At 41.0% G+C, this 15,888-nt stretch overlaps 1 protein-coding gene across 2 annotated transcripts in view; it reads left to right on the top strand.

Moving 5' to 3' along the window:
- The window catches only part of LOC135203152 (NFX1-type zinc finger-containing protein 1-like), an 86,375-nt gene that overhangs the window by 51,808 nt on the left and 18,679 nt on the right, over positions 1 to 15,888 (top strand). For both annotated transcript variants that reach the window (XM_064232825.1, XM_064232826.1), the window contains one exon: positions 8,359 to 8,515. In XM_064232825.1, coding sequence (XP_064088895.1) covers positions 8,359 to 8,515 — 157 coding nt within the window. The remainder of the gene's footprint in view (positions 1 to 8,358; positions 8,516 to 15,888) is intronic.

Below are 15,888 nucleotides of genomic sequence, written 5' to 3'. Positions count from 1 at the left end.
ACCCTGAAAGCGTGGGTGGGCGGCTTCGGGAAGAACGCCGCCAAAGGCCAGCCGTACATCCTTGACAAGAAGCTGGCCGTCCAGATCTTCCCGGCGGGCAAGTCAACAGGGTATGTTGACCCCTTGTCCGCAGCCCCTCTCATAGCCTCCATCCAGCAAGATCTCCAGCAATCTTTCGGGGTCGTAGCTGCACAGGAGTCGGTCCCGGACGTCGCTGCCCTGGACCTAAACATCGAGCCGATGGCGGTTGGAGTAGAGGATTGTTGGTTGAGGTAGGTGTGTCGGGCGCCCAAGGTCTTTCCTTGGGTGTTCCTGGGATCTTCTCCTGTCCCTTCTTCGAGCGCTTCTTTCCAAGGCTTTGTGGGATCTGAGATCCCTACCCGCTCTCCCGCTCTCTCTGTACCCCCTAAGGTGAAGGGACAGAGAGAACCGAAGACTCTATCTAAGACGACTTCTAAGAAGTCGTCTTCGTCTTCTTCGGCTAGGAAGTCTTCGACTTCTTACGCTGACGCGGTGAAGGCCAAGCCGAGCTCTTCTTACTCGAAGAGCTCTAGAAACAAGCAAGGCTTCTAAGGAGAAGGCTCGCGCTCCCACCGAGACAATGCCTTCTCCCTGCCTCCACCGCATCCACTCCGGCAACGCCGGTGGGAGGAGCGGGACCCAGCACCTTTGATCCCACTGCTTTCTCAGCAGTGGTGATGCAACAGGTGTGAGATGGTTGGTTCGCAAGTCTCCGCCCTGGGGACGAAATTTTGAGCAGATGTTCGCACAACTGTCGAGCACTCTGTCTCCAATCAGGCCAATCATCCAGGATCTCTCTAACAGGGTTAGAGAGAATGAGGACCGAGTGGCTGGGCTCTCTCAGGTCCCTCTTCCAGTCTCCCCAGTGGCCAAGTGCTGGTATTTTCCAGCTCCCGCCATACGGACTCTCTGCCAGCTTTCTCTATGGAGAACCCTTGGAGAGTAGCCGCCTACGCTCCATTTAAGGATGGGATGATCTCTATCCCGGAGTGTGGAACTCGAAGGATTGAGGACTTCGAGTTTTATCCTCCAGGCTATGCTAGGCTATGCTAGGCTGACTGTAGCGGCTCTTACTAGGGAAGACAAGATCTCTAGGGAGGATGTTCTCTACAGTAGGGATCATGCCCAACGGGAATGGGTTCACTGCCTTGAGGACTGGGAGTGCACAAACACTAAACTCCAGGCCTATAAGAGTCCTTTCACTATTTTTGCGACGGAAGAAGAGGCTTCTCTTCCGTTCGCCACGAAAATAGTAGAGAGGACTCTTCAGGCAGTCCTCAAGGATGGAGCCCATGCCACAGCTAAGGGAGGCGGAGTCTACTTCTCCGCTCTTCCCAGCTTTTGGAGAATTGTGGGAGAACTTGCCAGCACGTTCACTCTTGGCAAGCTCAAACCGGACTGCGCCATGGACCAGTTCGGCGAGAAGCTTCCAAGGCTGCCTGATTCCTTGATTCAGGCAGAGTTCCGACGCGCGAACTAGGTTTGGCAGGTCCCTCAATTCTCTGATAATAACGGAAATGGCTGCTCCTCTCATATGCTACAGAACCGCTGTTAATTAAGATCGGTTGGCCAAATCCCAGCTTCAGACGGTTCAGACAGATGCTTTCGACTTCTTCCAAGATAGGAGGAACTGCCGAAAGCACGTTCTGCAGGAGTGTACTATTAGGCACGAGCCTAATAGACTCCTGGCTTCTAGCATGTGGGGAGCGGATCTCTTCCCAGATCCGCTGTAAATGAAGTGCACCACGAGGCTGCTAGGCTCAACCAGAGCCTTAGAGCTAGGTGGGGTATTTCATCTAAGAGGAAGCAAGAATCCGCCCCCACTGCTGGTAAGAAACCAAAGAAGTCTGGTAAAAGGTTCCAGCCTTACCAGAAACACCAGCAAACAGCAGCAATTTGTTCAGGCCGTCCCGGTTACCCAACAGGGGACAACCTGGTAGTTCGAAACAGAACCAGCCCATCCTCCTGCTGTCTCCTCAATCACAAACCGTCGACCTCCTACGCACTCTCGCGGGCCTTCAACCCTACGTATGAAGGTCAGGGCTACACTCCCTTCAAACAAACAACCGAGAGGTAGGGCGAGAGGCTACTTTCGCCAGCGTGGCGCCAGGACGGGCGACAAGGAGCAGGCAGTTCAGAGGAGGGCGTGGTGGTCAACCCGCCATCAACAATGAGGCTCCCCAGGTTAGGAGGGAGGCTGTTCCTCTTCCGTCACAGGTGGGGGTTCAGCAATTGGGCACAGAGCATAGTGTCCAAAGGGTTGGGTTGGAGTTGGATCAAAGATCCTCCTCCAATCAAATCATTCCACCAAAATACCATCAGAGGAATTGACATTAGCGGAGGAACTCCTTCAGAAAGGAGCTATTGCGAGAGTCAAGCATCTAAAATTTCAAGGTCGCTTATTCAGCGTGCCAAAGAAAGGCTCAACAAAAAGAAGGGTAATCTTAGACTTGTCAAAGCTAAACTCTTTCATTCGTTGCGACAAGTTCAAGATGCTTACCCTCTCGCAAGTAAGGACCTTACTTCCGCGTGGAGCCGTCACATGCTCCATCGATCTTACAGACGCATACTATCATATCCCTATAGCCAGACACTTCCGCCCATTCCTAGGATTCAGGCTAGGAAATCAGACATTCTCATTCAAAGTGATGCCCTTCGGTCTGAATGTAGCCCCCAGGGTATTCACGAAAATAGCAGAAGTGGTTGTACAGCAATTGAGAACTCAGGGAATCATGGTAGCAGCTTACCTCGACGATTGGTTGATCTGGGCACCAAACCGTCGAGGAATGTCTCAATGCCACCAAAAAGGTAGTTCACTTTCTGGAACATCTGGGGTTCCAGATAAACAAAACGAAATCCAGACTTACCCCGGAGGTCTCGTTTTCAGTGGCTGGGAATCCAATGGGATTTGTCTTCCCACAATCTGTCAATTCCAGTGGCCAAACGGAAGGAAATAGCAAAATCTGTCAGGCAATTTCTCAAATGCAAACAAACATCAAGGAGAAACCAGGAAAGAATCCTAGGGTTCCCTCCAGTTTGCTTCGGTAACAGATATCCTCCTGAAAGCAAGGCTAAAAGATATAAATCGAGTTTGTGGCGATCGAGAGCAAACACCAAATCTCGAGACAAGTTGTCAGTAATTCCACAGATCCTTCGCAATCAACTCCGTCCATGGTCAAAAGTAAAGAACTTAGCCAAGCAGGTACCCCTTCAATATCCCCTTCACACGGATGCCTCCCTGTCCGGGTGGGGGGGTATATTCTCAGTTTCAAACAGGTTCAGGGGACTTGGTCAGTTCAATTTCGCCAGCTCCACATAAACGTTCTGGAAGCAATGGCAGTATTTCTTACCTTGAAGAGACTGCTTCCCCCGAAAAAGTCTCATCTAAGGCTAGTTTTGGACAGTGCAGTGGTAGTTCATTGCATCAACAGAGGAGGGTCCAAATCCAAGCATGTGAACCATGTCATGATAGCCATCTTTGCCCTAGCAAACAAACACAAATGGCATCTGTCCGCCACTCACCTGGACGGGGGTAAGAAAGTGATAGCAGACGCTTTGTCCTGGTCAGTTCCTCTGGAATCAGAATGGTCCCTAGACGACGGGTCATTCCAGTGGATATGCCAGAGAGTCCCAGGTCTCCAAGTAGATCTCTTCGCTCACAAGCGAACCACAAGCTCCCTTGCTATGTGGCCCCCAACCTGGACCCTCTGGCTTATGCCACGGACGCCCTGTCGTTAGATTGGGATCAGTGGAGAAAAATTTATGTTTTTCCTCCAGTGAATCTTCTCTTGAAAGGTCTTAAGCAAGCTGAGGACTTTCAAAGGAATAGTAGCTCTGATTGCACCGGACTGGCCCAAGAGCAACTGGTATCCTCTTCTTCTGGAATTGGGTCTCCGACCTCAACGGATTCCCAATCCCAAGCTGTCACAATCAGTACAAATGAGGACTGTGTTCGCTTCCTCAGGAATTCTTCAGACCCTAACTTTATGGACTTCATGAAGTTTGCGGCTAATAAGATGCTAATATTGATCCACAAAATATTCTCTTCCTAGAATCATATAAGAGAGAGTCAACCATTAGACAATATGACTCAGCTGTTAAAAAATTAGCATCTTTCCTGAAAGAATCAAACACTACAACCATGACAGTTAATCTAGCTATATCCTTTTCAGGTCCTTGTTTGAAAAAGGTTTAGCAGCTAGCACTATTACTACTCATAAATCGGCTCTTGAAGAAGATCTTTCAGTTAGGTTTTTCAGATAGATCTGACTGAATCTTATTTCACGTCTATTTCCTAAAGCCTGTGCTAGACTTAGACCTTCTCAAAGGCTACTGCAGGTTTCATGGTTTTCCCTTAAATGAGTGCCTCAAACTTAGCTTAGATACTGACAAAACTAAAGTCTTTTAAACTATTCATAATGCTTCTTAGGAAGACATTATTCTTATTAAGCCTAGCTTCAGGAGCTAAAGAATTTCAGAACTGTCGGCTCTATCCAGAGATGCGGGTCATTGAATAATTCCTCCCCTCAGGAGAAGTTCTACTTGCTCCGGATCGTAGCTTTTAGCTAAAAATGAGGATCCTCTTGCAAGGTGGGCCCCTTGGAAAATCATCCCCACTTCCCCAAGATCCTTCTCTCTGCCCAGTATCAACTTTAAAGAGCCTTTCTATCTCGTTCATCCTCAAGATCCTCAGGTCCTCTCTTCATGAGAGAAAAAGGTGGTACTTTATCAGTAAAAGGTATTAGACAACAAATCCTTTACTTCATTAAACAAGCCAATCCTGATTCATTCCCAAAAGCACATGACATCAGGGGAGTAGCCACCTCAATTAATTACTTTCAACATATGGACTTTGAGGATCTTAAAAAGTATACTGGATGGAAATCCCCGACAGTCTTTAAACGTCATTATCTTAAGTCCTTGGAATCTTTAAAATTTTCAGCAGTAGCAGCGGGAAACATTGTTTCTCCTGATACGTATAGTAGTCGTAGTATAGATCCAGGTCTCTTTCTACCGACCTCATCCAACATGCCTCACCCCATCGCCATGCTACTCGGATATCCTAGCCTTAACCGCTGAATCATACTAGTGGATTGTCCCTTATTTTTTTGCTAGGGACATCCACACTTTTACTGATAATGTACTTCAGTGTACCTACCCTATATGCTAGGTAGGACAATTATGGTTTGTATATTTTGTAAATAATGTACTTCAGTGTACCTACCCTTATTTTTATGCTAGGGTAGGACACAATGTGTTTGTATATTTTGTAAATAATTTTCTAAGTAAATCTATTTGTTAATATTACACTGCATTATTATATTTTACTATTGTCATTGTAAATTTAAGTACTTACATTACTAACGTTTCTTTTATGTTACTATTTAGAATAAGTTAGGTTAAGTACTTAGTTTGTATGCTGTAATTGATTTACTTATATTATATCCCTCGTTTTACAACTGCTTTTCATTTGTCCTTTTTTCCCATCTTGTCTGTTTCTCTGGTACTCTTTCATAGGCCGACACGAGCTGAGCCCAGAAAGGGGATTTTGACGAAGGAAAAAATCTATTTCTGGGTGATTGGCTCGTGTCGCCCTATGAAACCCACCCTGTATTGTTTACCCCCCCCATGCAGGACAAGATGTTTTTAGATTAAGGATGTCCGCTAGGGGCGCTGCTGTCCGTGGCGTCCTCTAGTAGTAGTAGTAGCGGCTGCATCGCCCGTTGGTATCAGCTCTCTGTTGTGGGGATTCTGATTGGAAGTTCTAATTGGTGAATGTCTCGTGGTAGTGTTCCCACTCGCTATCATCATACCGACACTTCTTTTTAAGAGTGAGCGAGTCAGTTTTACTGACATTTTCTTAATTTTGTTTTTTCTCTGGTAATTTTAGATTAATTTTACCTAGAAAGTATGATATTAAGGATCCTTTCATAGGGCGACACGAGCCAATCACCCAGAAATAGATTTTCCTTCGTCAAATCCCTTTCTTATCTATTATTTTGTCAGAGAGAGAGAGAGAGAGAGAGAGAGAGAGAGAGAGAGAGAGAGAGAGAGAGAGAGAATCTGTTTGTATACGATTGTTTTTCCCACTCGTCAACTTACTCTTTATGCTTTATTTCTATTTCCTTGCTCACCAATTTATTCTATACCTATGATATTAAGAAATAAGATAATCGTAGAAGAAGGGAGAACTGCCTCCAGACTGTACAGGGTCAGTTTGGATTTAAAGGCACATGGAACTGGTTGAAATATCGCAACAGCACCAAAATGAGATGCCATGGTATAGAAAATCTGACTCCGTTTCTTGTTATTACATAAAAAAAAAACTTTATCAATCGTGAACTTACGTAATTTATCTAGAATTCTGTGTAACGGAAAAGATAATATTTGATATCTGTAATGGGAGAAATGGTTTTATCTCTTGTTGTGTTATAAATTCGGCAGATATGCGATCAAACACGTGGGAGGACCAAAACAGTTGTTGTTAGTCGCCGGGGATATAAAGGTTGTGACCAGCAGACAGAAAGATTAAGATTTTTCCAGAGATTAAAGAGCTGAATTTTGTTTTGAAGCTATGTCAACCACGTTAGTAAATAGGTATCATCTCCTAAAGAAATTGTTTTTCTTTTCTTTTTGCGGAAGAATCTTCAAACCATTTTGCATTCAAAGTAATGAGAAGGAATCATTCTATTCTTCATGTAATCAGTAAAATACTTACACTAATAAAAACTAAAACTACGTATTGTATGCAAAACAACACATCATCGTTAGCTTCGCGTGTGTAAACGTTCATTCTAAGAAATTCACAGAGTAGTATAACTAACACCTGATTGGTTGGTTGGTAGCCATGGAGATCTGTTAGCCAATGAATGCCCTCTGCTTCTGTTCTATTTATAGACATATGCCGTGGATGGCACTAGTTTTGAACGTTACCATGTTCGTGATTTTCTGACTGCTGACGGCAAAAATTACTCAATAATTTTCTTTATATAAATTATTTCTTCATGTAATATAATATGATCATTTTAACTTTTAATGTATAGTGGTATGAAAAATACCAGTGTGTCGTAGCGATGCGTCATCAATATAGTGGTATGAAAATACCACATGGTGTTGTAGCGATACATAATCACGAAGTACAAATCCTTTATCCAGACCATCCTCAAAATTTACGACTCTTCAACTTCAAGATCGATATGGTGAAATATATTATACAGTCATACTTATTGTTAAAATTCACAAGTTGAACTGCAAAACATTATTATATTTGATTGTCATGTACATATATTTTTTTGCGTTTTACGGAATGTTTGTTTTGAAAATAATAGCTATTAGTGAACATATGATATTAATCGTCCCACTGTTTTGTTATAGGTGATCTTAGTTTATCTCACATTCATTTAAACAGTATTATATTAATATTGATTTAAATAAACTGTAATTAAAAATAAATAATAATAATGAAAAAAAACATAAAGGGGAAAAAATGTTTTTGCTGCAGTAGTGATGTTTGTTTGATTATGCATCTGACCTCACATTTCCGAAATCTGAAAAATTCCAAAAAAAACCGAAACATCGGAATGTGTGTACTGCACATTTTTTTAAACACGCACACAATGTCTACACATTTACTGATACCCGTTGGTGAAAGACTCAAATTACAGTATTTATTCCTGAGAGAGAGAGAGAGAGAGAGAGAAGAAGATTTACGACTCAAAGGCGTGTTATTTTTACAATTATATTATCTTGGGATTCTTTTTAATCTTGAGATTTTCTATTAATTCTCGAGATTAGTAAGAAAATTACCGTAACTTGACTAGCAGCAGCACACATTTGAATGACTCGGCCATTAGCATGCCAAACCACCAACCTTATGAACTGACGCTTCGGAAAAGGAACTCGCATGATACATGAGATAACATGAGAAAACCACTCTTTATTGGTGAAAATTTGGGGGTCGCATGATATGCGAGATCGCACGTTACTCGAGTATATACGGTAAATCTTTTGCAGGACAGTCAGTCAGTCAGTCAGCTTAGTGACAATTATATCTTACAGATACTTCTGTATGTGCTTTGTTTAATGATCTTGGAAATGATGAACAAGGACTGTATATGCAGACAGTATAGTACATATTAATTGCAGATATTCAAATTGGGAAACTTCATTAGGAAAATTTACATATTAGTAATTTCCAGGTGTATTGATGAATTGTAATTTATTAATACTTTCATTAAGAAGTAACTTTTGGTGTTCGTGGCCCCTTTGGGTAATGTCATTTTATGAGATTCCAAAAAAAAGTCTTCATTGCCTTCATAGTGTTTTATGTTTTTTCAGTCACTGAAGAGGAGTCATCAGTTTACTGTTCAGAGCCTTGTGGTGCTGTGTTAGATTGTGATCACCAATGCAAAGGACATTGTGGTGCATGCTTACAAGGTCGTCTCCACATGGCATGCATGGAAAAATGTGAAAGGCCATTGGTTTGTGGTCATATGTAAGTACATTAAGTAGATACAAATGTCAATGTTTACAATTTAATATAATTGAAGTTGGATATTTACTAATCATTGTTTCAAATTGTTTTGCCAAATCAGTGGTTGTTTAGAATGATTAAACATTGTTGATTATTTAATCTTTGAAGTTAAATACTGTAATATTACCTATTTACTTAAGTCTTTGAATAGGCGTAATATGACCATTCACCTCAAACTCTTTGCTTAAAAAACTATAAAAAAAACTAGCCTGGTAATGTTGAGTGGTAGCAAGTGGAACTAGCTCAATAATATAAACAGGACATCAAGAATATGCACTGAAAGTAGACATATCAAGTAAATTAACAGTAAGAAAAGTTCAACACAAAGAATATAAATGCAGGCCCTTTGTATTTAAAACATCTAGAAGAATAATAAGTGCATGAACTATATGAAAAAAGAATTAATAAGATTAAAAGTTACTTTACTTACCATCTTAAAATGCTAAACGCTTTGTTAAGATATAAGTGCTAATGGAATAAATGAAAATCATTTTGTGAACCTAATAAGTGAACAGACTGGAAACTGCCCTGAATACAAAAGCTAACACCCTAAACTTCATTGTTAGATAGCAGACCAACAAGGAAAACCAAACACAAATTTAAAAATAATTATCAAATATATAAGAAGCCTGAGGCTCTGTTTTGGTGATGACAATCCTGAATTGAGAAACCACCCAAAAAGGGATTTTGACAAAGGAAAAATCTATTTCTGGGGGAAGACCTGTGTCGCCCGGTGAAAAGTATCCTGCTGCTCACTTTTCTAGTTTAAATAGGTTCTAAATATACCAGAGAAAAAAGCTAGCATGGTATGCTGAGGTAACTACCCTCGTGCGAGCACCCTAAGGGCGTCCGATATAAAGTACAAGGCGAGTGGAAGCCACTATTCAGAGGTCTTCTGCCAATTAGAGGTTTCCTTTCCAAAATCCCTCTCATGGGGAGAGCCGTTGCAGCGGCTACTCCCTCCCCCCTCGCTACTGCTACTACTACCTGACCCGAGCGCCATCTTCAATCCTGTTTTAGATGGTGAACTAAGCGCCACGCTTTTTCTTGTGCTCGCTATTTTTGTGCTTTTGAGGATTTTTCGAGATGGCATCGTCTGATCTTCCTACTCTTCCATCGAAGTTGATTACCCCGATTTCTGTTTTCGTAATTTATACGGCTGATGGGCTTTTCAAATTGGCCTTCGGCCCTGTAGAAAGAATTGCAGGGCCGTCGGCGTGGCCCACCATTTTATGAGCGTCAACAAGAACACATGGAATTTTGGTACTCACATATATTACCTGGTTTAAGATAATCGAATTATACGCGCTCATGACATACCCTGGGGTAAGTCTGGGGGTTAGACAGAGTTTGTTCAAGTAATTTCCTTCCCCCCCCCCCAGCTCAAGAGCGCGTTCAAGCCGATCTCGACATAATATTAAGTTATCATGTTTTGATAGGCTATTAGCAGTCTATCTTATAGTAGGGGCAAGAGAGTTGGAAATTCTTCTTCTCTTCCCAACGTAATTTTGCATGAATTATTTCTTACGAACCAAATAGTGTAAATACAAACCAAGTACAGGCGGCCCTCGGTTAGCGGCAGGGGTTCTGTTCCTGGCCACCGACGCCAAGCGATTTTCGACGTTGAGCGATTTTAAAGCCTACGGCCGCCGCACACCTTCTTTCGAAACTCTAGACCAGTCAAAGGCGCCGTAATCCCACAACGGCGCATAAGTAAAATTATATTTATGCAGTATAGTACTATAGAATTTACTGTACAGTACATGTGGGTGTCTAGAGTTTGTAAAAGATATAATAAAGTTTATACAGTGTACAGGTAGCTGTAGTGTTAAGGTTATGATCATTAGTCTTACGATAGTCCGATTTTATGAGAGATCAAATTACAATGGCCTAACTTTATACATCTTCTAGTTACATAAGTTCAATAACAGCAAAAGAGAATGATGAAAGTGTGGTTTAACGTTATACTCGTTGCGTGAACGTGTACAGCCATGAACAACCGAACGAGAACGACTTTTTTTTTTTCTAAGTACAACCGAACTGGATAACATCTGTTTGGCTTGTATTTCGATCATCGTACTACAGTGCAACATTGCCGTATTTGTTATAAATGGCGTTATGTATAGAATAGAACTGAGATATCTTAATGTAATAACTTTATTCGCTATCAGACAGAGATCAATATAGATTAAAGATCAACCGGGAAAATATACCGTTAAAATTTAAACCTTAGTTATAACTGAAGCTGAGAAAACTGTTCAAACTGCTAATGACTATTATCATACATCGGCAACAAGGATAAAACTGCAGTAAACGTCTGCCATCACACAACAACTGTAGATAAAATTGGGATAAAATCATTTTAATCAAAACTACTGTGCTTGAAAGAACACATTTTACTGTTGGTTTCACGCCGATATAAGATAAATAACGTAAAGTTCGTATTACGATGATATAAAGGATTACGTATTGTGAACGGAATCACGTAATTTTTTTTACGCAATAACATGCCGCCAACGTAATCTGTTAACGAAAAAAAAAACAAATAGTAGTTCACATTCACAACGAGACATATTCAATAAATATTTCCACCTAAAAAACCTACAAAACGCTGTATAAGGAAAAATAACTTTGTCTCATATAAGTCAAGTACGTATATAGATATTCGTTTATGCTAACTAGAAGCAAGGAGCATTCGCTCAGAATTGCGTTATGGTGAAAACAAACTCGTATTCATCAGCTGATTTCAAACCACAACATTGGCCGCTCCGCGGAATACGGGCTTAAGTTTGCCGTAGTATTTTAAAATACAATAATATGAGAATACATACAATATTCTTGGATACAGTGAAATAATGTATAACTTTTTAAAGGATTTATGGAAAAGATGCATAATTAATAAAATAACACAATGCATTTTTCGGAACTGGCGGACAAGAACGAACATGAAAAAAACATCCCCTGACAACGTGGAGCGTAGTTACAAAGGCTGCCTTAATTTGTATCTTATTTCTGTACAAAAAGGAAAATACCTTTACGTAATATATTTCATACACTTTTAAAATAAAGAAAAGCATAAACATTTGAAAACTTGGACACATCGATCGCTAAATTTGCACTCTTTTTATCTCTATATTTCGGACGAAGAGCGGCAGTCGGCGGCATACAAGAACAAACTTGAAAAACAACAACGTAGTTGATAACTTGAAGGGGAGTTTCAAAAGCTGCTGTTTATCATATTTCTGCACAGAAATAAAAATACCCTATTCGTAATACATTTTCATACATTTTCATTTTAAACATAAAAGCATAAACATTTTTAAAATCGACATCGATCGCTAATTTGCACTTTTTTTAAATCGATATTTTCGGAATTCTGTACAGAAATAAAAATGCCTTTCACGTAATACATTTTCATACACATTTTAAACAAAAGCATGAACATTTATGAATCGACACATCCATAGCTAAATTTGCACTTATGTAACTCGATATTTTCGGGAAGAGCGGCAGTCGGCGGCATACAAGAACGACCTTGAAAAAAAACAACGTAGTTGATAACTTGAAGGGGAGTTTCAAAAGCTGACTGTTTATTATATTTCTGCACAGAAATAAAAATACCCTATTTGTAATACATTTTCACACACATTTTAAACATTAAAGCATAAACATTTATAAAATCGACACATAGGTCGCTAATTTGCACTTTTTTTAAATCGATATTCTCGGAAGAGAGGCAGGCGGTGGCTTACAAGAAAGAACATGAAAAAATATCGTATTTGATAACGTGAAGGGCAGTTTCAAAAGCTGCCTTTGTATCATATTTCTGTACAGAAATAAAAAATGCCTTTCACGTAATACATTTTCATACACATATTAAACAAAAGCATGAACATTTATGAATCGAACACATCCATAGCTAAATTTGCACTTTTGTAACTCGATATTTTCGGCATAGAACAGCGTCAGAGGCTTATATTTTACCCTAATACCTACGTAATAACTCTCCATAAAATTTGTTACTTTAATTTGCATAACCTTTATGGTCTGAACGGCATTTCTACAAATGTATGGACTCGTTAGACAACGGCGCTAGCGGCGCTGTTAACTGAAATTTGTGCCGTAAAGATACCTTTAAAATGCCTTATTTTTTAATGAATATTTTTGACAACCGCCGTAAAACCGATTCGCCGTTGAGTGATTGCGCCGTTAACCGCGGGCCGCCTGTAGATGTAAATATCTCTATACAATTAGTTCACTGAAGAGGTGGAAGAGTTGCCACTCATCAGTTAAGCCCAAGTAGACTAATAAGGTAGGCTAACTGTCCTTGACTGTTACCCTTATGCCTCTTCCCCTGATGGAGCTAAAGCCGCTTCAGGGGGGGATATCAATGATAAGAGAGCCCCCTCTCTCTTTTCATATTATGGGACCTATCCTCCTGGCCAGTCTGAATTGAATAAATTCGAGGTTGGTAAGTTTAGTTGAGCGCTACTGTCCACATAACGATATCCTAAGAGGAGATGTAGCCTAACGTTCCGAGTTGCTAGCGATCTCGGACAGACAAGCTAAATCCATATTGGTTATTTTCCCAAAAATTATATAAAAAACCCCTTGCAACTCTTCCATAGTGCCTCGTTATCTAGTATGTATGTATATTCATTATTGTCATTATGCAATACTGTATCACTGTATCGTAAAAGGTCTGGTTAACATTCGTCTTGGCCTGGCCTCCTTCGGTCTAACCTTTAGTAGTAGGCTACGCCTCCCGATCGAGGGCCACCCCAACCGGTTGCTGTACCAACAACGACGGGCCATTAGGCCCAGTCACACTACTACCCCTACAGTGGTTAGTCCACACAATCCGGCCTAATAGGTGGCCAACCTCTTGATCGGGTCTATTGAACCAGACGATCATGACCGACCCCCCCCCCCCCCCTCCCCCACCCATACCAACCCCCCACCCACCACTAGGCTCGTCTCAGCCGAATCGTTATAACTCGCGTACTAGTACTCTTAGTGAGGAACGGCCGCTTGAGTTTCACATAAAGAATAATTTAAACGGGAGGAATTAAATGCTTACTTAATATGAATGAAAAATAATGAAAGTGACAAAGCAATCATGAACAATGCCATCAGTGCACCTCATGTGATGCAGTGTAAGCATTAACTTAGGTTCTTACCAGCATCCCTTCAGCTCCTAGCCACAACCCCTTTCACTCCTTTTACTGCACTTCTATTCATGTTCTTTTGTATATTATATTTCAATCTCTCCTATCAATCGTTTCATAGTGTAACTGTGAGGTTTTCCTCATGTTAGTAAGCCTTTCAAACCTTTCTACTCTCCAATTTCCCTTTCAGCCTTGTTGAATGACCTCATAGGTCCCAGGACTTGGCCATTGTTGTAAACTATGTCTTCCGTTCCATTCCATGAATAAGTTCAAAATCTCGGAATATCTTGAGCTGTGAACTGGTCAGAAACTCCAAGACCCTTTGGGCTGTTGGGAAACTATATGCGTATGTGTTGACATGTTGGGCGGGTTATATAAAAAGTAAATTTTCACTTTTGTGAAACAAGGTAGTTTGAGACAGTGTGTAAAAATACTGCATAGTGGGTTTCAGAGTAAAAAAACCCGTACATAGTTAATTAGGCCACAGAACAGAGAAACTTCTTTCTGTTTCTGCTGTCAGGGACTACATTTTCACCTAGGGAAATTAAACCTCATACCTAGGACCTTACTCTGGTAATGAGTAGTCTTGCTCGAGCTCCATTCAAGCCCATGTTAATAGCCTTGCGAGGAACTGACTTTGAAAACCGTTTTCCTTTTGACTTCGCTTCCTTGGAAAGAGCTGGAGAGCAGTTTTCCTTGACTTCGCTTCCTTGAAAAGAGTTGGAGAGCTCCATGGTCGGGATTATGATGTAAACATAAAGGGATGAGTCAGTAACATAAAAGGATGAGAGTCAGTAGCTTTTGAATTTGTCCTGTGATTCCTGGCCAACCAAATATTCCTTTGGATCACGATGACAGGTTTGCCTCATTTTCCGTCCCTTCCTTTATGGAGCTTGTTACCAGCCACTTTCAAGAGTTACTGCTCCGCCACGTCAGATCACTGCATTATCTATAAAGGACTCATCGCCTAGAGCCTAGGTGTTGTAGACTGTTTGTTAGCATGAGCCAGGCCAAGCAAGAGGTGTCCAAGAATACCTTTTTGCTTAGCTACACAAGGTGATTAGGCAAGCTTACTCCTCATCGTCAATTTCTGTCACCAATATTGTGCATGCAGGAAGCACAGTACATCAGAGGAATAAGTTCCCGGCAATTAAGAAGAATGTTTCTGTTCATAGAAGGTTGAATGTTGGTTCCTGGCTTTGTCAGTTTTCTTCTACCCGAAGGATATTGCCCACAGGTCCTTGGACACTTTTTCCTTTGGTCTGGTAGTGGCTGCTCAACAATATGGCTTATCCAGTGCCCCTAGTGGGCCAGTTCATATCTTGCCTAAGATGACAGTGAGGATGAGGGAGTGGGTGATATGACTTGTCTCATTTCTTTCCCTTTTCTCCTTTCTTCAATACCTACCTTTTCTCCTTTCTTCAATACCTACAGGTGTTTGAAGAATAAACATCATACGTTGGAACTGGCTTGTGCAGGGAAATGTTGCTGTCATACCGTTAAAAAGACTTATCATGTTCCAAACAACTTACAAATCTACTTCTCAGTAGCTTCAACTCTCCTCTCCAGCAAGGGGAATGTGGAGTGGTGACAAACCAGTTTCATGTGGCTGACATGGTTCATTGTGTTAACAGATATGTATAGTTCTCTTTTACTTCCACATATGCAATTAATCTGGACATGTTATATTGTATTTAAACCCAGTGGATTGGGTGTTAGATATCCATATATCTTCTTCCCAGCTGTTGTTTCCCATTTTTATATGGGGTCACAGTTTCGGTTGAGATAGCCACATATGTAACATCTTAAAGGCTTAGGTCCTCTTCTTTAGAATCCTCATTTCTAATAAGAATGATCAGGTGTGCCGAACCTCCAGTCGTTTCAGGATTCTCTTACCTCCCTCCAAGTGCGAGTATCCTAATGTTAAGACCAAAGGTTTGTTCCAAGTATGTGAGCAAATAACAAATTTTTAAATAATTTACATTTTTCATGTCTAACAAAGCTGAGATTGTAACATTGACTGCCCACCTCTCTTATGTACTATCCTGGATTGGAAGAAAGACTAAATGCGTCAATAGGTTCAGGCATTCAGGTGTGGTCTCTTACTTGCTTTAACCTCAGCTACTTATAGGATGCCAGTTGCCACAGATTCCTCGCATTTAAAGT

This window comes from Macrobrachium nipponense, chromosome 33, assembly GCF_015104395.2.
Source record: "Macrobrachium nipponense isolate FS-2020 chromosome 33, ASM1510439v2, whole genome shotgun sequence".
NCBI lineage: Eukaryota > Metazoa > Arthropoda > Malacostraca > Decapoda > Palaemonidae > Macrobrachium > Macrobrachium nipponense.
Note: the sequence above shows the minus strand (reverse complement) of the source record. Positions and strands in the feature narration are given on the sequence as shown.